We start from the raw sequence: 22,887 nt of genomic DNA, 5'->3' as shown, positions 1-22,887 counted from the left end.
TCCGTAGAACGACCGTGGTACCTGCTTCGCTAGCAGCAAACCTCAGCACGCGGTCCGAGACGTAGTCGGTCTTCGTTGGCGCAGCGCCTGCCTTTCCCTTCGCCAATCGCACTTCACGAGCCTTGGCGCACACCAAACACGACACTCTATTGTCATTTCCAACTCATTCTAACGCCCAATGTACAGCTTTTTTTTTTTTTTTAGTTTTGTAATTTAGCCATATATGTTCTATTGTTTTTTTTAATTGTTTTTAAAAGTTATATTTATCTATATTACATGTTAACTTAAATTTCTTAAAGTTCAAATATCAAATGTTTACTAGTCACCTGTATTACTAACATCGGTTACAAATATTAAGTATTATTAATCATAATTTGATAAAAAAAAAATAGCTTTTTTAAAAATTCAACTTAAACCAATTTGAATATATATATGCATAATATAAGGTTGAATGGTCCAAATTGATCTAATTATCGGATCGTGGGAACACCTATAATTTTTTCTCCTTTCCCTCCTAATATCTTTAATCTTCTAGACATTAAAACTTTTTAATTTTTAGTTATAAACAATATTTTCTCTCTTTATTTTCACATATCATTTACAAAATCAAGCAAAGTTCTTAAAACTATTTTTTAAAATTAATCAACTACATATATTTATATACATTATTAATTAATTGAAAATTTAAAATAAATATTGACGGTGGGATTGAATACTTATAAATTTAGTCTTTCAACTCTTATATTTGATGTCGAAATTTAGAATGTCTAATTTTTTAAAAAGATGTCTAATAAATCTCTAACATATTAAAAAAACTAATTAAACTTGGATTTTATTTTGATATTTAATAAAATTTAATATTTTATATTTTATATGTATAAATATACCTATGATATTTTCAATTTTATACGTCTTAAAATCATGTTGTGCCTATTGTTGGTTGGTTGTAGCATGTCCAACCCTACACTATATTTTTCAAACATTTAAAACAAAGATCTTTAGGCATAATGTGATGTATTTATTAAAAGATTTAGGCTACCTAATTGGACCGTAAGAGTTTTGGGCCCAACATTGGGCCGGAAGTGGATGGTCCGGTCCCTATGCGTGGTTGAGCAAAATACTTAAGACTTTGCTCGTTACGCCGTCGTTTTGGATTAGCCATGCCGCATCCAGGTGGCGATAGTTAGGTGCGCATCCGTCTAAGCTAGTGAGTGATTGTGGATTAAACGATGCATTTTATCCGCAGTGTTGGGTCTCGAAAGGACCCACTCCTATTTGGCGGGTTGAGAATGAAAAATATTTTTTACTCGTTAAATAAATAAGTTGGAGACAAAGATTAAATAAACTAATTAATTATATTTCGGGAGTCTAATAATAATGTTTAAATTAAAGATTATTGTGTATATTAAAATTTAAATGAGTATATATTTAACTAAAAAAATTATTAAAATTAAAATAACAGACGTGTTGCATTACAAATGATTAATTATCGAAGGAGTTAAATTTTATTCACATCCATTTTATTCTTAACCTCTTGTTAAATTTAATTTAAAAATTAAAATAATATAAGTAAAAAAGACTCCTCTTAAATTTAATTTAAAAATTAAAATAATATAACTAAAACGAAGTTCCGTCACTAAACGTGTCTTAAATCCCAATATATTTTTCCTTATAAATATATTTAAATAAACAATTATTAATTGAGGGTTTAATAATACATGTTTCTCTTCCTAATCCCTTCTTTCACCAAATCTCAGCCTTCCAGACAGAGAAACCACTCTACTTCCTTCCCTGCGTAATCCCTTGTTGCCCCTTCTCATTTCGTTGATGATCCATCCTCTTCTCCGCGACGGCGATCTCCGCCACCGGAATCTGTACCTCTACGACTCTATCACCTGCCTGTATCTTCTTCGACCTTCAATCTGCGCGTAAGTTTGTTTGCTCTTTTTTTTTGTTGTTGTTATTGTTGGTGGTGTTGTATCGGAAGGATATATAGACTTTTCTATATGCATGTCAATTGGATTTCTATAGAGTTTCTTGATGGGGCCTAAGAAGAAAATCATTGATCCGCGTTCTAAACAATCTCCTGCTGCTCGTGGAGTTGTTGTGGATGTTCCAAGCTCAGCGAACGCAGCCGACCAGAATTCAATACCTGAAAAGGCTAGTAACCACAACCAAAGTAGGATCGAGCCGGTGCTTCTCAATGGACCGGATGGGTTGTCTTATTCCACAATTAAACTCGAATGCGAGCGGGCTCTTACCGCACTTCGGCGCGGGAACCACACTAAGGCACTGAGGCTTATGAAGGAGTTGAGCTCCAGAAATGAGAACTCTGTTCACTCTGCATTGATTCATCGGGTTCAGGGTACTATTTGTGTAAAGGTAGCGTCGATTATTGATGACCTGAATACAAAGCAGCGGCATTTGAAGAATGCGATTGAGTCTGCTCGTAAAGCAGTCCAGCTCTCACCTAACTCTATCGAGTTTTCCCATTTCTATGCAAATTTGCTGTACGAGGTTGCAAACGATGCGAAGGAGTACGAGGAGGTGGTGCAAGAGTGTGAGCGGGCCCTTGGCATTGAAAATCCAATCGATCCCGCCAAGGAAAGCTTGCAGGATGAAAAGAGTCAGAAGATACCTACTGCAGAAGCACGGATTACACATGTTCAAACTGAATTGAGGCAGTTAATTCAAAAGTCAAATATATATTCGATATCATCTTGGATGAAGAACTTGGGTAACGGGGAGGAGAAGTTTAGGTTGATTCCGATAAGAAGAGTGACAGAGGACCCAATGGAGGTGAGATTGGTTCAGGCTAGAAGGGCAAATGAAATTAAGAAGGCAACCAAAACACCCGAGGAGAGAAGAAAGGAGATTGAAGTCCGTGTTGCTGCTGCAAGGCTTTTGCAACAGAAGTGTGAGACACCTCAAATTCAAAATGAAGAAGGTAAAGTTGATCGGTCCCTAGATTCATCTTCAGGATCTGGTACAAGAGTTGGCGAGCGACGGAAACATGGCAATTTACGGAAACAGGGATCTTCAGCTGAAAGGAGGGATTTGGTTCATTCTTTTTGGAATTCCATGAGTATCGAAGCAAAGAAAGATTTGTTTAAGATCAAGATAAGTAATCTTAAGGCGCATTTTAGTTCTTCAAAGGATGCTTCGGCAAATGAAGTTATTTCAGAAGCTTTGTCCTTTTATGATGCCAATAAAACATGGAAATTTTGGGTTTGCTGCAGATGTGATGAGAAATTTGTGGATTCGGATTCCCATATGCACCATGTGGTTCAAGAGCACATGGGTAACCTTTTACCAAAAATGCAATCAATTTTGCCTCAGAATGTTGATGATGAATGGACCAAAATGATTCTTAATTGCTCCTGGAAAGCATTGGATGTTTCAGCTGCAGCTAAAATGCTCACCACTGAAACAAAATGCAAAGATTCTGAGTTGGTTGTAGATATCTTCCCACAGCATCATTCAGAATGTGATAACTATTTCAAAGATGCATGGGATTCTTCTCCAGAGAAGCATAAATATGGGGATAGTTTAAATGAATGCCGTCTTTCTGAAAAAATTACCAACAACGGATCTATGACCTATCATGAAAACCAGGGTTCTGTGGCATCATATTCCTCATCTGACAGTTTTCCTGTATCTGATGATCCTGAGCGTACAAAGCTTCTTGAGAAAATTCATGCAGTATTTGAGTTGCTTATAAGACATAAATATCTTGCTGCTAGCCATTTAAACAAGGTTATACAATTTGCAATAGATGAGCTACAGGGTCTTGCTTCTGGATCTCATCTTCTAAACCAGGGTCTGGACCAAACACCACTATGTATTTGCTTTCTAGGTGCTTCTCAGCTTAGGAAAATCCTCAAGTTTTTGCAAGAATTATCTCAGTCCTGTGGTATTGGTAGATACTCTGATAAAATTACTGGTCAAATTGAAGATTCAAAGAGTGATAAACAAGCGGTTGAAGTCAGAGAGAAAGTTGTTCTCAGTGAAGATGGATCACTTCTCCTCCTGAATAAGTGTTTGCTGTCATCTGATATCACTCATGCTGATGTTCCGGTGGCAGCTGCATATCATATGCTTGCTGCAACTGCCAAGGATCTTACTTCAAATGGGGTTCTTTCTGATGTTGACCCCTTTCTTTCCTGGATATATGCAGGTCCCTCTAGTGGGGAACAGTTGGTCTCATGGGAAAAAACAAAGGAAGAAAAGATACAGCGACGAATGGAAATTTTTCAAATGCTTGAGAAGGAATTTTACCATCTCCAGAGTCTTTGTGAGAGAAAATGTGAGCATTTGAACTACGAGGAAGCGTTGCAGTCAGTGGAGGATCTCTGCCTTGAAGAGGGCAAGAAGAGGGAAGCTTTGAATGAATTTATCCCCAAGAGTTATGAGTCAGTCCTGAGGAAGCGAAGGGAGGAGCTTATTGAGGCTGAAAATGGTGTGCTGTTAATCAGCAGTAGGTTTGAGTTAGATGCTGTAACTAATGTTTTGAAAGAAGCAGAAACTCTGAATGTCAATCAATTTGGATACCAGGAAACTTTTGCCAGCGTGTCTCCACAGTTAGGAGATCTGGAATCTGGTGAAGATGAAGAACGGAGAGCTAAGGATTATTTGCATGAAGTTGATACTTGTATAGAAGTTGCAATACAGAGACAGAAGGAACAGTTATCTATTGAGGTTTATTCATCAATTATAGATGCTTTAGATATAAAATTTTGAGATATTTGCTATTTGCTTATATTTCTTTTTATCTTGCAGATTAGCAAAATTGATGCCCGCATCATGCGAAATGTTACTGGAATGCAACAGTTGGAACTTAAGCTCGAACCTGTTTCTGCACATGATTATCAATCAATATTGTTGCCTCTTGTAAACTCATATTTGAGGGTCTGTATCTGATGGGTTAATTTTTTTCCAATATTTCTCTAGCCTTTTGGGACTAAAATGATAGATTCATAATCAACTGTAACTTTCAGGCACATTTAGAAGATTTGGCTGAAAAGGATGCCACAAAGAAGTCTGATGCTGCAAGCGAAGCATTTTTGGCCGAACTGGCACTGGATTCGAAGAAGGGTATCAGAGGAGGAACTGATAATTCAAGACATGCACATGAAAAACCAAAGGAAAAGAAAAGGAGCAAGGAGTTTAGGAAAGTCAAGGACTCTAAGGTTTGTCATTTTACTGCTAGAAGTTTAGGTTCATGATTTTGTTGTTTCTGTAACTTAGTTGTTGATGCCTAATGGTATTTTAATACTTTTACTTCTGCAGGTGGTCAGTGGTCCTGAGCAGGATGTGCTTCGTGGTCAGGCTGTCGATGGAGAGTAAGTGTTACTGTTGCCTTCCCCACTCTCTGGACCTCTAGGCATTTGTTTTGTTATAATATCACGAAGATCTGTAGTCTTCTAGCTAATTTTCTGTTATTGGTGGATGTTTGGTTAATTACTTGTTGCAGTCCCTTTCCAGTTTCTTCTGATGGTGATGCTGCAGAGGTGGATATTGCTGTTTTTGAGAATGTTGATGCTTTAAGACTACAGGAGGAAGAGCTCAGGCGCAAAATTGAGCTGGAAGCTGATGAAAGAAAGCTAGAAGAGACTTTGGAGTATCAAAGACGAATTGAGAATGAGGCTAAACAAAAGCATTTGGCTGAACTGCAAAAGAAATCTGCCCAGACAACTCATAATAATCTCGCTGGACTTGTCCCCAATGTTGAAGGTGCTGATAAACATTTCAAGCCTTCTGTGGTGGTAAATGTTCCTTACCTTCTCATTCTTCTCGTTTTGTTGGTTATTTAAATGAATCATGGAAATCCATGGTTCTACATGTATTCAACGTACAAAGCTGATAAATTAATTGAGGCTCTTATAATTTGCTATTTTAGGATAAATTGGCAGAAAATGATTTGGTTTCCGACTTGTCTGGGAATGGTCCTGCCATGCGAAATGCTTTGTCAGGTAATCAAAAGATTAGTGATATGCATTGGTTAGTTACTTTGCAGTAAGATATTGTGGTTTTTAGTGTTGGATTCATTACTCTCTTTTTCTTTAGCAGGTGTCTCCAATGTAGGAGTTATAGAGAATAGTCTGCCGTCATCTGATAGGAAGAAGGGGAGGAAAGGTAGACGACACAAGGTTTCAATCAAACCAGTAGATGGAAATCAGCCTTCACCATCTGATAAGGATAACGTAGCCTTTGACAACCAATTGACTGAACAAGTTAGATATCATGGCAATCCCCTGCAAGATAGTGGTGAGTGCATGTACTCTATTTTTAAATGCATTATTTATTTTATCCTCATTGATAACTGGAGATTGTGAATGATGGACTTGTTTTGGGTTCTATCCTTCTTAAATGATTCATAGAGAATAATGCTGTGTGCAAGTAGAAACTGTTGATAATCACAACTGATTATTTTTCATTGACCAAATGCCAAAAGTTTTTTTAATGTTGTGTTCTCTCCTGAATTTTTTTACCCTCAAGGTCTATTTGCAACGAAAGATATAGGATTCTAAGTGAAAGGAGGTTCTTTTAAGCGGAATACATTTCATTGATTTTTTCTTTAAAATTCAGGTCTATAGTCAATTTCTCCTTGCAGGATATCTTTGTGCAAGTTGTATTCTCTTGCTCATCGTTGATTATATTGAAAGTATTAGTAGACATTAAATTTTGCTATTTGTATGCCTATGCAAATCTGCAATGTGAAATCACTGTCCATCTTCTTTTTGTTTAGACTGGACTAATATTATCTTATCCTATGATTCAATCAGTTAATCCACTTCTTGAAGATAATAGTACAAAGACTTCGAGACAACATGTGGAGGATGAAGAGGAAAGATTTCAAGCTGATCTTAAGAAGGCTGTACGCCAGAGCCTTGGTTAGGCTCCCGTTGTGTCTTTTCCATTTTTGCTTTTAGTCTTCATGGTTTTAATTTGGATAATTTGTATCTTGGTAGGAAAAACTGTTAAAAAAATCACAATTTTTTTTTTACGTGATACCATTTTTCCTACAATTTTTGCCTATAAATTTGCACCTATGTTTCTGTATGCAAAAGAGCTCCATTGTCTTTCAATTATGCTTGATTAGATGGAGCCAAGGTCAATTATTTTTACGAACTTAGCTAGTGCTTATACCTCATCCCAATGCCAAAAACTTTGGCTGGTTTTCCTTCTCTCCAGGTATATGGATTCATGATATGATTGTCTCCAAATGCTCACACTATAAATTTTTTAATATCTAAAGTAATCCATTATGAGGCATTTCAACTTTTTAAATGTTAATCTTTAATTTGCTTCGACCTGGATGAATGATTAGATTTCTTGAGGTTTTCTGCATTTATGGGCGCTTATTTCTGTTTCCTTTTCTGTATAGTAACTGCAATATTTTTTAACTTTAGTTTTAACGTTTTCTCAGATGCATTTCAAGAACAGCAGAAATTACCCTTGATTATGAGTTCCAGGACACCATTGATCAGTCATGGTGAAGTAGATAGTAATGGTCTTCCATCAAATGAACGCAATGTAGAAAATGTGCAGGCAGCTGGTATGTTTGGTACAGGACTTAAGAATGAAGTTGGTGAATATAATTGCTTTTTGAATGTGATTATTCAGGTGAGCGTGTGACAAAAGAAAATTGTATATCATTTCACTTTGCTAGTTCTTTGTTCTTTCTGCATATGCAGTCTAAAATGTTGTCTTGTTCTACATGAGCTCAGTCGTTATGGCATTTAAGACGGTTTCGAGAAGAGTTCCTGAGAAGATCTATGACTGAGCATGTTCATGTTGGGGATCCCTGTGTTGTTTGTGCATTATATGAAATCTTTGCTGCCTTGAACAAGGCATCTGCAGATTCTAGAAGAGAAGCAGTCGCCCCCACCTCTTTGAGAGTAGCTCTGAGCAATCTTTGTCCTGATAGTAATTTCTTCCAAGAGGTAGTTTTGCATATCCCTGGTTTTTGATGCCTACAACTTAAAAATGAAAGAAAGGCTTAAAAAAGAAAGAAAGAAAGTGATTGGTTCTACTTTACTTAATTTCATATATAGATTATGAGAAAACCTTTAACTAATTTTTGGCGGTTGTTTAGGGTCAGATGAATGATGCCTCTGAAGTTTTGGCAGTCATATTTGATTGCCTACACCAGTCATTGACTGCTGGTTCGAGTGTTTCTGATACAGACACAGTAGAAAGCAATTGCATAGGGTCTTGGGACTGTTCAAGTGACACTTGTTTGGTACATTCCATCTTTGGAATGGACATTTTTGAACGAATGAATTGCTACAGTTGTGGCCTGGAATCTAGACATCTGAAGTACACTTCCTTCTTTCACAATATAAATGCTAGTGCTCTTCGGACAACGAAGGTAACAGAGTCAGCCGTTCCCAGCGTTGATGACTTTTTTGGAAAGAGTATTCTGTTATTGAACGCTTTTTCTTTAATTCAATTTTCTTCACCATTCAGGTTATGTGTTCAGAAAGCTCCTTCGATGAGCTTCTGAATGTTGTTGAAATGAATCATCAGCTAGTATGTGATCAGGATGTTGGTGGATGTGGAAAACTCAATTACATTCATCACTTCCTCTCCGCACCACCACATGTATTCACAACAGGTGATTCAAATAATTTTCATCTGGATCCTCCTGCGCACCCTACTTCCCTCCTCCCATTACCCTCGATCTATTATTCATGATGTTTTACTTGTATGCAATTTGGTATTGTAGTCTTGGGCTGGCAGAAAACTTGTGAGAGTGCTGATGACATCACAGAGACATTAGCTGCTCTAAGTACTGAGATAGATGTCAGTGTTCTTTATCGGGGTCTAGATCCAAAGAATGTCCATAATTTGGTATCAGTGGTATGTACTATTCTTTTTTAATTTGTGTGCATGTATTCTTAGGGCGGAGAAAATTTAAACTGCCAAAATATTCTACTGCGAGGCTGTTTCTCTGCATGGTCTGGAGAATGTAGGGTATGAAATTTTAATTCCTCGGAATGCATCATGGCTGTGGATTTCTAGGGTACTTAATACTCACTGATGTTCAAGACATGTCAACCACGGTTTTTGCATATTCATAGGCATTCATAGACACTCAGAACACTGGGCTTCTTGCATTACTTTCCTGTTGAGATGGGACATGGATTCTGTTCAATTTGATGCATTTTAATTGTGTTATTATTCTTTCTTAATCTTTTTTGACTAGTGATATTATTCTTAACGTGTTTATCTGCATTTTGTTTTTCATTAAGCATATTTTGCACACAGAAAACAATAATCTAGCATCTCCATACACCAACATTCATCTAACATTTTAAGACAACCAGAAGTTTATTATTATGCATGACATGATCCTCTCTCGCAACTCTTAATAATTGAATTAGAGGACGTCTTGAGGTTTTAACGTAAGGAAGTTAGGTTTGGATGTTAGTTTTGGTGCAAGGCCTTAAATTAATCATCTTTAAGCATAGCCATTGTCTTGCTAAGAAATCAACATTGACCATTTCCCTTTGACATGGAGGGGTTAGTATTGGTGCTTGTGGAGTAGATGTTTGTCCGTATGTCATCTTTAAATATGTTTGTGTTCATTGTGGATTTTCCAAAATATAGATTTTCAGTTTACTGAATAGTCAGTTCTCTAATATGCTCCTAACTTTGTAGGTTTGCTATTATGGTCAACACTATCATTGTTTTGCGTACAGTTGTGACAAGAAATGCTGGATAATGTATGATGATAGAACCGTTAAGGTAAGTTCTTACTTTCCCCTTCCTCATTTCCCTTTATAGGGTGTGTGTTCTAGTTTCTCTTATGTGACATAAACTGCGCTCATGCGTAGGTAATTGGTGGCTGGGCTGATGTTCTTACCATGTGTGAAAAAGGACACTTACAACCTCAGGTTCTTTTCTTTGAAGCTGTAAATTAGCAATATTTTGGAACTGTCTCGTTAGTCATACTGGTGGAGCGTAGTGGTTTACATTTGATTTCTGCCATGGCGAGTTGTTTATAAGGAAGACTTGCCTTGTACGCTCATGGAATTCAAACAGTACGTGTAATATCGGTTTCAAAAGAAAAATTTTGGTCGGGTCCTAACATGATAATCTCTTTGAGTTTTCTGATACAATCAATTTTTTTTTGGAGAAGATCTGGTCCTCAAGGAGAGTATTGTAAGTACGATAGATTTTCTTCTAAATTGAGGGAGCCAGATGGTTGGAGACACCCAGGTTTCTGCTTCTGTTATTCCTTCTTTGCTTTGATCCTTTAAATAAGGTTGTCAAATAAGGTTAAGGAATGGGGTGGTATTAAATGGGTGGATTTTGTGATATCTACTACTTGGGGGAGGTTTTATAGCTGTGTATCATAAGAGGTAATGATTTCTGGTTGCCGAGAAGAGATCGACCAACATAGCGAACAGTCGAGACAGAGTCTAGTTAGAGACAATGCTAGATGCTTTTCATCTTCCTCATTTACTCTTCTGCAGTTCTAGATGTGTTGTATAGTTCCAATTAAAGTAACTTGGCCTCTGCCTATGTTCACTCTAAAGTGCAATTGTTTTGTCATCCAGAATTTGGTGATCGACATGAGCCGCAATCTTCTAGTGTCCTTACTCTAAAGTAAATAAGTGGAGACTATGTTCACTTGGCCTCTGCCTATGTTCACTCTAAAGTAAATAAGTGGAGACTATATATCTCATAACAGTGGTTGTTTGTTATATTATCATGTCATTTTTATAAAGTTTCTAGAATGGATAAGGACTCTAAAAACGTATTGAAAAAAAATAGAGTAAATTGTAAAATAAATAAATTGTTTTGAATAATAAATATTTATTAAATATGCAATAAAATGTTGATTTCATATCATATCTACACATGGTTTTTATTGTAATATGATCTTTGACTTTTTTATGAACATTTTAAAAAAAAATTAATTTAAAGAAATTTTGCGAGAAGTTAATTAATGAGTATTCTAGCAAAATTAATTTATTAAAAGACAAGTTGAGAAGATAGGTTGTTTGACGATGAAGATAATTTATTTTAATAACGTTGTCGGAGTCGGGCTTCGTTCCAAGAATGACGGGATATGATCGATTTCACACCCTCCCAAGAAAAGGTTTCAACAAAAAAAAACATGAACCACCAAGAAATTTGATTTGGCGTTGGCAATTACCAAAAATGGCCCACCCTAACAAATCTATGCCTATCGTTTCTCCACCGAACAAAAATATCACGTTTCCTACCCGGGAATGTTTCGAATTCTGCAATAACGACGAACCAGAGCTAGAAAACAAACCCATCGCCGGAGATGGAAGTTATTGGGTTTATGACCAACAAATGGGTTGCAACGGCCATCGGGATTTGGATCCAATGCATCTGTGGTGCTTCCTACACCTTCAGCATCTATTCTTCGGCTCTCAAATCCACTCAGGGCTACGATCAATCCACCCTCGACACCGTTTCCGTTTTCAAGGACATCGGCGCCAACGCCGGCGTCATTTCTGGTTTTCTTTACTCCGCCGTTACTCCCGCCTCCCGTCGACGTAGCTCCGTTGGCCCATGGGTGGTTCACGCGGCGGGAGCGATTCAATGCTTCCTCGGTTATATTTTCATCTGGGCGGCGGTCTCTGGATTGATTGATCGGCCACCGGTGCCTGCGATGTGCTTCTTCATGTTCCTGGCTGCTCATGCGCAAACGTTTTTCAATACGGCGAACGTTGTGACTGGCGTTCACAATTTTGCGCACCATAGCGGGACTATTGTGGGCATCATGAAGGTATCAACACAAACCCTCAGTTATCTTGATTATGCAGATTGTTGGGGTTTACCCCCTTTCTGAACCTTTGTTTATTCATTTTTTCTTAATATGGTGAGTATTATTCAGGACTCCTAGATAGATCATGTAGACCAAAGCTAAATCTTTGTCCTCGAGTATTTAAGTGACAGAGATGAACTTTGTTTAGTTTACTGCTCTGTTCTTCTCTGCCATAATCTATTTTATAGGGATCACCATTTCAGTAGTTCCAAGGTTTTCATTCGAGAAATTAGTTGTTGCTGCATTACTGAATCTGAGGGCAGATTCAAAGCAGTTTCCCCTGATTTTGGATCTTGATTATGCTGTACATGATTAGACATGTTATATCTTGCTTCTCCTTTTTGTTGGATAGGGATATCTTGGTCTTAGTGGAGCACTGCTAATCCAAGTTTATAACACGGCGTGCAATGGAGATCCAAGCAATTTTGTCCTCATGTTGGCTGTTTTCCCCACACTTCTATCCATCATGTTCATGTGGTTTGTTAGAATTGATAGAACAGAGTCTAGAAATGAGATGAAGCATTTGAACTCACTGTCTGCACTTGCTGTGATAGTTGCTTTTTACCTAATGGTTGTCATAATTTTCAACAACACTTTCTCCCTTTCATCATGGACTCGTTTTGTTACATTCTCCATACTCTTGGTTCTCCTTGTTGCTCCTCTTGGAATCGCCATTAACGCTCAGAGGGAGGACTTTAGAATGTCATCTCCCTCATTTTTCACTGAAGAAAACCCTGTTCTTAACAAGCCCAAGTCAGCGAATGCAGAGGATTCTGTTGAATATCATGAGCTGCCCAGTGATGAGTTGCAGACAATGGCTGCTGCAAACTCCAGAGCTCCCCGAGCCATGAATGTCTTGGAAGCTTTACGTACTTTGAACTTCTGGCTTCTGTTTGTTGCCATGGTGTGTGGAATGGGTTCTGGATTGGCCACCATAAACAACATGAGCCAACTTGGCCAATCTCTTGGCTACACAGCAACAGAGACGAAAACATTTGTGTCCTTGTGGAGTATATGGAACTTTCTTGGACGTTTTGGAGCTGGTTACACCTCTGATTTTCTTCTACATTCATATGGCTGGGCGAGGCCATTGTTAATGGCCATCACTCTTCTGATAATGAGTGGTGGCCACATTGTAATTGCCTCTGGTTTCTCTGGAAATCTGTACGTGGGTTCAATTCTTGTTGGCATATGCTACGGCTCACAGTGGTCGCTGATGCCCACAATCACTTCAGAGATATTTGGTTTAGAGCATATGGGAACTATTTTCAACACCATAGCCATAGCCAGCCCTCTGGGGTCTTACATTTTCTCTGTTCGGGTCATCGGTTACATTTACGACAGAGAAGCTGCCGAAAAACATGGCTCCTGCTCCGGCACACACTGTTTTGTGGTATCTTTTCTGGTCATGGCCATTGTGGCTTTCTTGGGCTCTCTTGTTGCTGCTGCTCTCTTCTTTCGAACTAGGAGATTTTACCGACTGGCTTTGCAAAGAAGAGTGGAACGTCTCAGTTAAAAGCTACCAGGGAGAAGTAGAATCAGGTGCTTGCTTGCTTGCTTATAGATTCAATCATTCATTGAAGTTTCAGATTCTGTTGTATCATTTTTAGTAAATATTTTGTATGGTTTGCTCTACTGTCACGTGTTCTTTTACTATAGTATAATAGGATGAGATTGTTTACTCTTCCTTTTAAGAGTAAAGACCATTATCACAAGACTAACACAGTCATTCCAGCCTGTTTTATCTTCGCTTACATGCATCTTAAAAAAATTTACACAGGTCACTCAACATAAAATTTGCTCTAACCACGCTTAACTATCAAGTTGTTATCATATCTTTAGGATTATTGAACCTAGGCTCGATTCATTTATGTATTCATAAAAATCCGACTACAAAGGAATCCTAATTCTGAGCCAAGAAATGGAAGCTCCTCCGAGCAACAGATGGATTGCTACAGTTGCCAGCATTTGGATCCAATGCATTTGCGGTCCTTCCTACACCTTCGGCATTTACTCCTCCGCCCTCAAATCATCTCAAAACTACAGTCAATCCACTCTCGACACTGTCTCCGTCTTCAAGGACATCGGAGCCACCGCCGGAGTTCTCGCTGGCTTACTCGACTCCGCTGTCGTCTCCACGGATCGCCCCCGTCCCCCATGGATCGTCCTCTCCGTCGGAGCAATTCAGTGCTTCCTTGGTTATATTTTCATTTGGGCTGCCGTCTCCGGTTTAATCCCTCGGCCGCCGGTGTGGGCGATGTGTTTGTTCATGTTCTTAGCCGTCCATGCCCAAGTCTTCTTCAACACGGCAAATGTCGTCACTGGCGTTCATAACTTCCAGCTCTACGGCGGCACCATCATCGGCATTCTTAAGGTCTTTTCTGCTCTGTCTGGAAATTCCCCAATTCGAATCCGAAAACTCAAGTCGTTTCTTTGAACAGGGATTTCTGGGTCTAAGTGGAGCAGTTCTGATCCAATCCTAGAACACATTCTACAACGGAGACCCAATAAATTATCTTCTGATGCTGGCGATTTTACCGGCGCTCACGACTGTTCTGATCATGAGATTCGTCATAATCGAAAAAACAGAGATCGGTAACGAATCGACCCATTTGAACTCTCTCTCAAAAATTGCTCTTATAATCTCTTGTTATCTCACAATTCTCATCATTTTGGACAACGTTTTCATTTTACCAACATGTGTTCGTTTATTTACTTTCGTTCTACTCCTCATCCTTCTCGCTTCCCCTCTCGGAATCGCAAACAGAGCACAAACAGATGACTCTGTTTCCAAAACCAAGCTTCAAAATACAGACTATTCCGTTGAATATCATCAAATTCCCGGTGAAGAACAGAGAAATGATCAGCTAATGATGGTTACAAATGGAGAAATGAACGTAATCAAGGCAATTGGCACGGTGAATTTCTGGCTATTGTTTTCTGCGATGATGTGCGGAATGGGTTCTGGGTTAGCCACCATAAACAACATGAACCAACTGGGCCAGTCTTTGGGCTACAAAACAGTCGAAATCTACACATTCGTTTCACTGTGGAGCATTTGGAATTTCCTTGGGCGGTTGGGATCCGGCTATGCCTTTGATCTTCTCCTCCGGGAATTAGGCTGGGCGAGGCCATTGTTAATGGCCGTCGCCTTGTTGACGATTAGCGTCGGCCATATCATCATAGCTTCAGGATTCTCCGGGAATTTGTACTTGGGGTCGATGATTGTGGGGATTTGTTACGGCTCGCAATGGTCGCTAATGCCGGCAATTACGGCGGAGATTTTTGGAATAAGGCATATGGGTACGATTTACAATACGATCACGGTAGCCAGTCCGGTTGGATCTTATGTTTTGTCTGTTAGAGTTATTGGGTATATTTACGACAGAGAAGCCTCTGCCGGAGACAACTCCTGCTCCGGCAAACACTGCTTTATGACGTCTTTTCTGATCATGGCAGCGGTGGCATTCTTGGGTTTTGTTGTTGCTGTTGCTCTGTTCCTTCGGACCAGGAGATTCTATCAACTTCTTGTGCAGAGACAGCTCAAGGATTAGATGAACTTGAAAGTGTTGATTGTATTCACAAAATTTTATTTTTATGCTTCACTCTTTCAATAATACTCCATTTTAAAAATGATGAATACATTGTTATGGAAATAGTTATAAAGAAAGCAGTGATAAATTTAGAGGGGAGAGATTGAACATAATTAATATTTATTCAATTACAGTCCGTTGAAAAAAAAAAGAAATGGGAGAGACAAAAAAGGAAAAAGAATAATCAGAATAGACAAATGATTTTACACTCTAATTTCATCCCGATTCCCACCAACGCGGGAAATTATGGTTAACCCATTTCTTGATGGAATCGGATAATTCCCAATCGATTGGGACTATGAGTCCACGGGAAACTTCGCCATTACAGAAAACTCAAGACAGGTGTCAGCAAGGCGAAGGCAATCCAGGCAGAATTAAAATGGAGTATGGAGTTCGAGAGATTCATAAGCCTCACTCGATGAACAGATAGGGGGAACAAGAAGAGGAAGAGGAAGAGGAAGAGGAAGAGGAAGAGGAAGATTCAATTCAACGGAATTGGAAATGGAGATTTCCAGTTTCAATAACAAATGGGTATCAACAGTAGCCAGCGTATGGATTCAGTGCACCAGTGGGTCTCTCTACACCTTCTCCATCTATTCCCAAACCCTCAAGTCAACTCAGGGTTATGATCAGTCCACTTTGGATATCGTTTCTGTCTTCAAAGACATTGGTGTCAATTGCGGCGTCCTCGCGGGCTTTCTCTACTACTATGCCACCGCTGATGGTGGTGGTAGTCGGCCGTGGATTGTTCATTTAGCCGGTGCAATTCAGTGCTTCTTGGGTTATTTCCTGATGTGGGCTGCCGTTGCTGGCGTCTTTCCTCGCCCGCCGCTTCCCACTATGTGCTTTTTCATGTTGGTGGCTGCTCATGCTCAGAGCTTCTTCAACACGGCTAACGTTGTAACTGGCGTTCGGAATTTCCCCAGTTATAGTGGGACGATTGTCGGAATCATGAAGGTTAGTCTTCACATGTTTGAAATTCAAATAACACGATTATGTTGACATGATTTAATTTATGTATCTTGAATACGTTATATGAACATTCAGCCCTGATTTATAAAGTTTCACTTTCTATCTAGAAATCATTTTGAGGAAGTTCAACTGTTCATTTTTTTTGGATTTTATGTTCATCACTCAATATTGTTCATTTTGATGTCAGGGGTTTCTTGGTTTGAGTGGAGCAATATTGATTCAAGTATACGAGACAATATTTAATGAACAACCTACTTCGTTTCTTCTAATGCTGGCACTGCTTCCGACCCTTAATTCCTTATTGTTCATGTGGTTTGTGAGAATTCACAATGCAGACGATGGTGTTGAAAAAAAGCATCTAAATTCCCTATCCATAGTTACTCTGTTCCTTGCTACTTACCTTATGCTCAAGATAGTTCTAGAGCATATTTTCACTTTCCAGTTCCCTCTACAAGTTGCTTCATTTATTCTACTTCTGATATTGCTTGCTTCTCCTCTATATGTTGCAATTAGAGCCCAACAGAGAGAATCCAGAAAGATTTTGCACCCTTCTGTTACTGAGAGTGATCAGCTGATTAGTCGCTCCAATCAAGAGAGCGAGGAGTTTGACAATGAACGGAGAAGGGAATCTGAAGAAAGCCTGAACCTCTTTCAAGCTTTATACACCATAGACTTCTGGATATTATTTTTTGCAACAGCTTGTGGCATGGGAACAGGATTAGCCACAGTGAATAATATCAGCCAGATAGGATTATCTCTTGGTTACACAAGCTTGGAGACAACTATTTTGGTTTCCCTGTGGAGCATCTGGAATTTTTTTGGTCGTTTAGGAGCTGGATATGTATCGGATTATTTTCTCCATGCAAAAGGGTGGGCTAGGCCATTGTTCATGTTCATCACTCTGGCAACCATGAGCATTGGACATGTAGTGATTGCCTCTGGTCTGCCTGGTGCTCTTTTCGCTGGTTCGGTGCTAGTGGGTGTTTGCTATGGGTCTCAATGGTCATTAATGCCAACAATTACTTCTGAAATATTTGGTGTTGTACACATGGGTACTATATTCAATGCCATTACAATAGCAAGCCCTGTTGGATCTTATATATTTTCAGTTAGAGTTATTGGGTATATGTATGACAAGGAAGCATCAGGTGAAGGAGGTACTTGTACTGGAACTTACTGCTTCATGTTATCATTTCTGATTATGGCTTTTGCCACCCTTTTGGGCTCTTTGGCAGCCCTTGGCTTATTTTTCTGGAGAAGAAGTTTCTACGATCAAGTTGTTTTTAGAAGGCTGCAACACTCATCGAGTGGATAAAGGAGTAAATACTACATATGACATACAAAGTGAAATATGGAGGTTTTCCTGGTCACTGCTAGCAAGGTAATTGCTGATATGCCGTTGTTCTTCCGTTGTTCTTCCTTTCATATATTGTTGTAGGTTGATTTCTTACATCGGAAGGAAAAACAACATAATGTGTTGGCGTATGTACACAATCATCTATATTTAAGTTTGTAGTACAAGTAAGAAAAACAATTTAAGATTAAACTAGAACTCTCATTGTTGTGTGATTTGGTTTGGTTTAGAGATGAAGTTTCTAATATATTATATCTAATTGATAGTTGAAAATGAGAATAACAGGAATATATTCATTTATACTGTTGGGGTGACATACATTTCTATGGAAAGTCCTGTATCTGACATCAAGTTTACATTTGATCTCATTGTCTTTTATTCTGTGTTAAATTTCTTTTAAAAGAAAATGATGGAGTGTTAAACTATGCTTATAGGAAATTGGGGTCAGGATACTGAAGAATTTGGAATGTTTGGACTTGGTTTATGAGGGCTTCTTTGTTGAATATAGCTGATTGATTTCATCTTTCCACCTTAGCTCAGCCTAAATTTATGTCAAAAATATTTCTCTCACGTTTGTAGTATTTTGTGTACGTTGTTGTATTGTGAGAAGACTAAACATTTGTTGCATCGTGAGCGAATTTGTTCGTAAGTTAGTTTTCTTTTACTTCGTAGCTCTTGAAGTGAGAGGATTTATTGTTTAAGTTTTTTCATTATAATATGTCTTCCCTTTCGATATTTCTAAGTTTCTTTACTTTTGTTAACTTTAAGTTGCAATGTAGAAAGGGAATCTATGGGGGGAGTTCCTTTGAATTATAGTGTTGCTCAGTCACTTTTGGATTGAAGGATATACGTTTGTTGTGACATTGTGGCATTTAGTTTGGAAAAATGGTTTTTGGATTTGAATGAAACATGACTTCGACCACGATTCACAATACCAGTGTGAATCAATTGATGTGTCTGATTATCCATGTAAATAATCTTCTTCTTCTTCATTTCTTTTCTCTTCTTGTTCTGTTTTATTTTGAAAAAGGCTGTTACTATCACATGGTATGAAGCTAATTTTCTCCCATGTCATTTTGGAAAAATCAGAACTAGAACTTAGAAACCTAATCTTTTGAATCGTTACTGGTATGTAAACTTAATTATCTCCTCATCTCGCCCAATTTTCAACCAGCTATCCTGAACTCATAGCAAAATGCATTTTGAGGAGGAATATTCCAAATGAGAGAGAGGTTTCCAAATGAGAGAGAGGTATCCAAATGAGAGAGTGGTATCAAAATATTGGCATATATCATATTGGGCATCTGGGAATTACGGAAGGATAGAAACAGCATAGTTTTCAATGGGGTCAACAAGGGGGATGCTCAATATTTTGAAATGGTTGTTTATAATAACACTTCCAAGTGCAGTGCTTACAAAAGCTTTCTGTAACCACACTAGATCCTTGTATAAATTGGAGTTTTTGTAATCATCAGTCCTTCACATGGCTATTCTTCGCCTGGTTTTTGGAGGTAATTCTTCTTATTCTATTTTATGAGTAGTCTTCTTGTTATTCCAAAAAAGGAGGTTAAGATTCCATTTCCTGTGTTAAAACTAAATACATCCCAAGACGTTTCCTTTGTTGCCTGTCTGGGAGATAGAATCACTGTTCTTTCTTTCATGCCATGTGGGCCGTAATTGAATTTTAGATTTAATATGGTTGTGTGGGTTTTCTTTAAGGAAAGTGGTAAATTTTCATATGCATGCCATGGAGAAATGGAGTTATTTAAACACCAATTCCGTCTATTATTGGCTTGTTTACTCTAACCACGTATATATGTTGCCTGTTGCCTGCCTGCCTAGTGAATCCCTCTCTGAAATTTGAGTTATCATGTTGCTTCTGTCCTTGTCCTAGGCTTAGTGAAAAAGTTCTTTTTCTTTGTTTTGTGTAGTTTATCTTCAATTTCTCAAAATCACCTTTAGGCATTTATTTCACGAGAGACGTTCCTCTCACTTTCTCCTCTTTCCTTCCTTCTCCACCAAGAAACAGAAAGGCGCTCTGCCGTTTGTACATGTACACTTTGGACTGGTTTACCTTGTTGAACCAGTTCTTTGCTCTTGATAGGCTTCTACATGCTTCGAAATTGAATAAACCTTAATATGTATTATTTGGGCTGAACGAAATAAAAATAGAAGGTAGAAGGTGAGGGGTGGGGACTCTGAAGAAGGATCCAGCAGTAGGATATGTTGAACTAGTTAAGATTTTATTTCATACGAAGGAGGTTTTTAATTCAAAATCATTAGTGACCTGTTGTGAGTCCTAAATTGGCTAATTTAAGGAATGATCATGGGTTTATAAGTGAAGGAATACATCTCCGTTGGTATGAGGCTTTTTGAGGAAGTCCAAAGCAAAACCATGAGAGTTTATGTTCAAAGTGGACAATATCATACCATTGTGGAGATCGGTGATTCCTAACAGTTGGATATGTTGAGCTAGTTAAGATTTTATTTGATACGAAGGAGGTTTTTAATTCAAAATCATTAGTGACCAGTTGCTGGAAGCTGAATGTGTACGTTCTAGGTGCATTTTCAACTTTTTTTGAGTTTTTGCGTTAACTTTTCTTCTCCCTATGGCGCCATTTTTTCTGGTGTTGCTAGCCACCTGGGTGCTTGTGGATGTGAAAAATGAGAAATACTGTGCTTTGTGAATTTCATGCTCTTGATTTCTTAAACGATTGAGAATATCCTTAAATTCATAGAAGCATTCAGGAATGAAAGATTTTAAATTGTATATACTTCAAGGTATCTTCGTTTGTCCTTGGATTTCCAGGAGTTCCAATTCACTTCTACCGGTTTGCTTTTTGCGACTGAGAACGAGGCGGTCGAGCTATTGTTCCACTGGTAAACTTATGGAATGATGCATTGTAGATTCTAGTATTTTTGTTTTGGTATTCTGAAATGTTAGTTAGTTTAGTGCAGGATAATATTATCCTGAATCTTCTCCCGATATATCACCATATTCTAGTTTCTATCTGTCTAGAAATTGATTAGAACACAATCCGCTCAACTTCTGGCAGAGCTGGTTGGGGGGGAGGTGCAACATGTTTTGGATGTTTATGGTGCTTCATGATCAATTTTCAAGGTTGTGGAAGATGCTTGTGCCCTCATATTAAGGTGTGCTTATGATGTTCTATATAAATCCTGCTTTTTGTAGGCTATTCTTTCTGAACTATGGATGGAAAGAAATCAAAGTGTTTTTCTTATCAAATGACTTCATTGGTTTTTTAAGCTGCCCGTCTTAAGTCTCTCAAAGCCTCTTGCTATCCTCTCTCAAGATAGATTCCTTAGTTGGAGTGCTTTTGTCTATCCTTCTTAGTCTCTTACTACAAGAGCTATTGTTTTTACTCTTCTTTTGGTTTTCTTTCTTTTTATTTGTTTTCTCTTTTGCCTTTTTGGTCCCGATCCGATTTTCGAAGCCTCAAAAATTGGGTCGTGGCAAAATGGTGTTAGAGCCAGACACCGGACTATGTGCCACGAGGAGGCTGTTCCCCAAAGGGGGTAGACACGAGACGGTGTGCTAGTAAGGACGCTGGGCCCTAAAGGGGAGTGGATTTGGCAGGAGTCCCACATCGATTGGAGAAAGGAAAGAGTGCCAACGAAGACGCTGGCCCCAAAGGGGAGTGGATTGTGATGTCCCACATTGGTTGGGGAGAAGAACAAAACACCCTTTATAAGGGTGTGAAAACCTTCTCTTAGTTTCTACTTCCTCTCGTTATCTCCTTTTCTCCTTTTGTTGTGTCAGTGAGTGTCTTTCTATTTCTTCCTGATGTATATTTTTAGCAACTTTTTATTTAAGTTTATAATCTATTATTTGATATTTAGTAATATATGTTGCAATACATATCACACGTAAGCATAACCTATTAGCCTGCGTGCTTCATGTCACAACCATACTATGAAGAGAGTAGGTTGTGACGACCGCGGCACTTCACACCTTAAAACAGTAAAAGAAGGTTTTCTTGAATGTATTCTTTTGAACATTACTCAAGTAAGTAACCATTTAACCATTTTTGTTACCACCCTTTTTATGAAGTCATTGTAGCATCTCGAATTCAATGTGTGCAGCTCTGATATCAGGTCCCAGCTTTCGTCCGAGTCAGAGGACTCCTATCTTGAAAGCAGAATCAAAATTGTCTCTGTCAACTTCGCAGTGCCCGCCCGTCCTACACATATGCTGTCGTGAAGCAAGAACCAGCCAGAATGGATGACTCTTACCTGGCTTTCTGGATGACATGAAATCCTCTAGCTCACTTGATTGGGGACAGAGTCAGTGTTCAACAAGTGCAAGAGAAAGGAGCTTCAATCTTCTAGGATTCGATCGACCGTGTTACTGTTGCTTTCGTAGTAGGAAGCCTACCATTTATTCATTGAGTTGAAAAAGAAGAAAAGAAGCTTAAGCTATGGCAGTAAGAAGCTGTAATTTGAGGGGAGGGCATAAATATCTGCAGATCTTGTTTGCTGCTCGGCTTGTTCTTTGAGTCCCGCTTCTTCCTTCCCCTCTCACCCCGATCTACCGACCAATGTAAATAGTTGGCAGCTCTACTGCCTGATAACGTGAAGAGAAGTGGGCATCAAATAAATGTGTTCATAATGTATAGGAATATGAAATCTGCCCCAGGTGATGGGCAAATGAAGCAACAGTTTACAAAAGTTGTTTGCCACAGATGAGTTTCATCCAGATCATATATTTATCCGCAACAGACAAATGAAAGAGAGTGAATGATTGGCTACCAAAATAACTCTGAGCCACAAAAAATAATTGAACAAAGAGAGAAAAAGAGATTTATAATAAAAGAGCTCTGATCAACAATTGTAGAGATGTAAAAGTGAGAAAGTTTGATTGCAAACAGACAGGTTCAAACCAATATGCATCTGCATCGATTTGATTGGATCCAACACAGGTGGCCTTGTCAATTGATCCTCAAAATGGCATTTTAATATCATTTCGTGGGTTTATGGGTATGAAAGAGATATCGAAACATGTGAAATCTCTTATTGATTGGAGAGATGAATAAATACTACTTAGGATGTTGAACTCTAAAGGAGATGGATTGTGAGGATGCTGGACTCGGAAGAGGATGGATTGTGAGATCGTATATCGGTTGGGAGGAAAATGA

At 38.5% G+C, this 22,887-nt stretch overlaps 5 protein-coding genes across 13 annotated transcripts; all 5 read left to right on the top strand.

Annotated features, from left to right (window-relative positions):
* Nucleotides 1-1,721: 1,721 nt before the first annotated feature.
* On the top strand, nucleotides 1,722-10,578 carry LOC111470828. Its single transcript, XM_023116472.1, has 16 exons — nucleotides 1,722-1,928; nucleotides 2,032-4,698; nucleotides 4,780-4,908; nucleotides 4,998-5,189; nucleotides 5,290-5,342; nucleotides 5,474-5,765; nucleotides 5,900-5,972; nucleotides 6,070-6,267; nucleotides 6,786-6,893; nucleotides 7,430-7,626; nucleotides 7,731-7,946; nucleotides 8,099-8,374; nucleotides 8,473-8,620; nucleotides 8,732-8,865; nucleotides 9,667-9,753; nucleotides 9,843-10,578. Exons 2-16 carry the CDS (start codon nucleotides 2,041-2,043, stop codon nucleotides 9,927-9,929), a joined length of 4,848 nt encoding a protein of 1,615 aa, XP_022972240.1. The 5' UTR covers nucleotides 1,722-1,928; nucleotides 2,032-2,040; the 3' UTR covers nucleotides 9,930-10,578.
* Nucleotides 10,579-11,061: 483 nt separating this feature from the next.
* On the top strand, nucleotides 11,062-13,341 carry LOC111471070 (protein NUCLEAR FUSION DEFECTIVE 4-like). Its single transcript, XM_023116760.1, has 2 exons — nucleotides 11,062-11,773; nucleotides 12,165-13,341. Exons 1-2 carry the CDS (start codon nucleotides 11,306-11,308, stop codon nucleotides 13,326-13,328), a joined length of 1,632 nt encoding a protein of 543 aa, XP_022972528.1. The 5' UTR covers nucleotides 11,062-11,305; the 3' UTR covers nucleotides 13,329-13,341.
* A 140-nt stretch (nucleotides 13,342-13,481) lies between these two features.
* LOC111471542 lies at nucleotides 13,482-14,363 on the top strand. The gene is made up of 2 exons (XM_023117265.1): nucleotides 13,482-14,186; nucleotides 14,254-14,363. The coding sequence occupies exons 1-2, from the start codon at nucleotides 13,734-13,736 to the stop codon at nucleotides 14,293-14,295; spliced, it is 495 nt and encodes a 164-aa protein (XP_022973033.1). The 5' UTR covers nucleotides 13,482-13,733; the 3' UTR covers nucleotides 14,296-14,363.
* On the top strand, nucleotides 14,256-15,382 carry LOC111471579. Its single transcript, XM_023117306.1, has 2 exons — nucleotides 14,256-14,407; nucleotides 14,580-15,382. The coding sequence occupies exon 2, from the start codon at nucleotides 14,683-14,685 to the stop codon at nucleotides 15,364-15,366; it is 684 nt and encodes a 227-aa protein (XP_022973074.1). The 5' UTR covers nucleotides 14,256-14,407; nucleotides 14,580-14,682; the 3' UTR covers nucleotides 15,367-15,382.
* Nucleotides 15,383-15,634: 252 nt separating this feature from the next.
* Nucleotides 15,635-22,433, top strand: LOC111471088 (protein NUCLEAR FUSION DEFECTIVE 4-like). Of its 9 annotated transcripts, none has more exons than XM_023116792.1 (5): nucleotides 15,635-16,362; nucleotides 16,565-17,758; nucleotides 20,541-20,611; nucleotides 20,788-20,884; nucleotides 21,836-22,433. In XM_023116792.1, exons 1-2 carry the CDS (start codon nucleotides 15,907-15,909, stop codon nucleotides 17,690-17,692), a joined length of 1,584 nt encoding a protein of 527 aa, XP_022972560.1. In that variant the 5' UTR covers nucleotides 15,635-15,906; the 3' UTR covers nucleotides 17,693-17,758; nucleotides 20,541-20,611; nucleotides 20,788-20,884; nucleotides 21,836-22,433. The 9 variants fall into 9 exon arrangements, with proteins under 9 accessions (XP_022972560.1, XP_022972556.1, XP_022972580.1 ...); XM_023116788.1 differs by having other exon boundaries at nucleotides 20,751-20,884; XM_023116812.1 differs by having other exon boundaries at nucleotides 20,680-20,884; nucleotides 21,848-22,433.
* The last annotated feature ends 454 nt before the right edge of the window (nucleotides 22,434-22,887 follow it).

The sequence above is a fragment of the Cucurbita maxima genome, unplaced genomic scaffold, assembly GCF_002738345.1.
Source record: "Cucurbita maxima cultivar Rimu unplaced genomic scaffold, Cmax_1.0 Cma_Scf00002, whole genome shotgun sequence".
NCBI classification, from domain to species: Eukaryota; Viridiplantae; Streptophyta; class Magnoliopsida; order Cucurbitales; family Cucurbitaceae; genus Cucurbita; species Cucurbita maxima.
The sequence above is the reverse complement of the archived record's forward strand: the minus strand, read 5'-3'. Positions and strand labels throughout refer to the sequence as shown.

Excerpts from the sequence above, each read along its gene's own strand:
- LOC111470828 (XM_023116472.1), top strand. The coding sequence starts at position 2,041 with ATGGGGCCTAAGAAGAAAATCATTGATCCGCGTTCTAAACAATCTCCT. Across the intron at positions 5,343-5,473 it reads GGTCAGGCTGTCGATGGAGA|TCCCTTTCCAGTTTCTTCTG; the intron begins GTAAGTGTTACT and ends TACTTGTTGCAG. Across the intron at positions 7,627-7,730 it reads TTTTGAATGTGATTATTCAG|TCGTTATGGCATTTAAGACG; the intron begins GTGAGCGTGTGA and ends ACATGAGCTCAG.
- LOC111471070 (XM_023116760.1), top strand. The coding sequence starts at position 11,306 with ATGGAAGTTATTGGGTTTATGACCAACAAATGGGTTGCAACGGCCATC. Across the intron at positions 11,774-12,164 it reads CTATTGTGGGCATCATGAAG|GGATATCTTGGTCTTAGTGG; the intron begins GTATCAACACAA and ends TTTGTTGGATAG.
- LOC111471542 (XM_023117265.1), top strand. The coding sequence starts at position 13,734 with ATGGAAGCTCCTCCGAGCAACAGATGGATTGCTACAGTTGCCAGCATT. Across the intron at positions 14,187-14,253 it reads CCATCATCGGCATTCTTAAG|GGATTTCTGGGTCTAAGTGG; the intron begins GTCTTTTCTGCT and ends TTCTTTGAACAG.
- LOC111471579 (XM_023117306.1), top strand. The coding sequence starts at position 14,683 with ATGATGGTTACAAATGGAGAAATGAACGTAATCAAGGCAATTGGCACG.
- LOC111471088 (XM_023116821.1), top strand. The coding sequence starts at position 15,907 with ATGGAGATTTCCAGTTTCAATAACAAATGGGTATCAACAGTAGCCAGC. Across the intron at positions 16,363-16,564 it reads CGATTGTCGGAATCATGAAG|GGGTTTCTTGGTTTGAGTGG; the intron begins GTTAGTCTTCAC and ends TTTTGATGTCAG.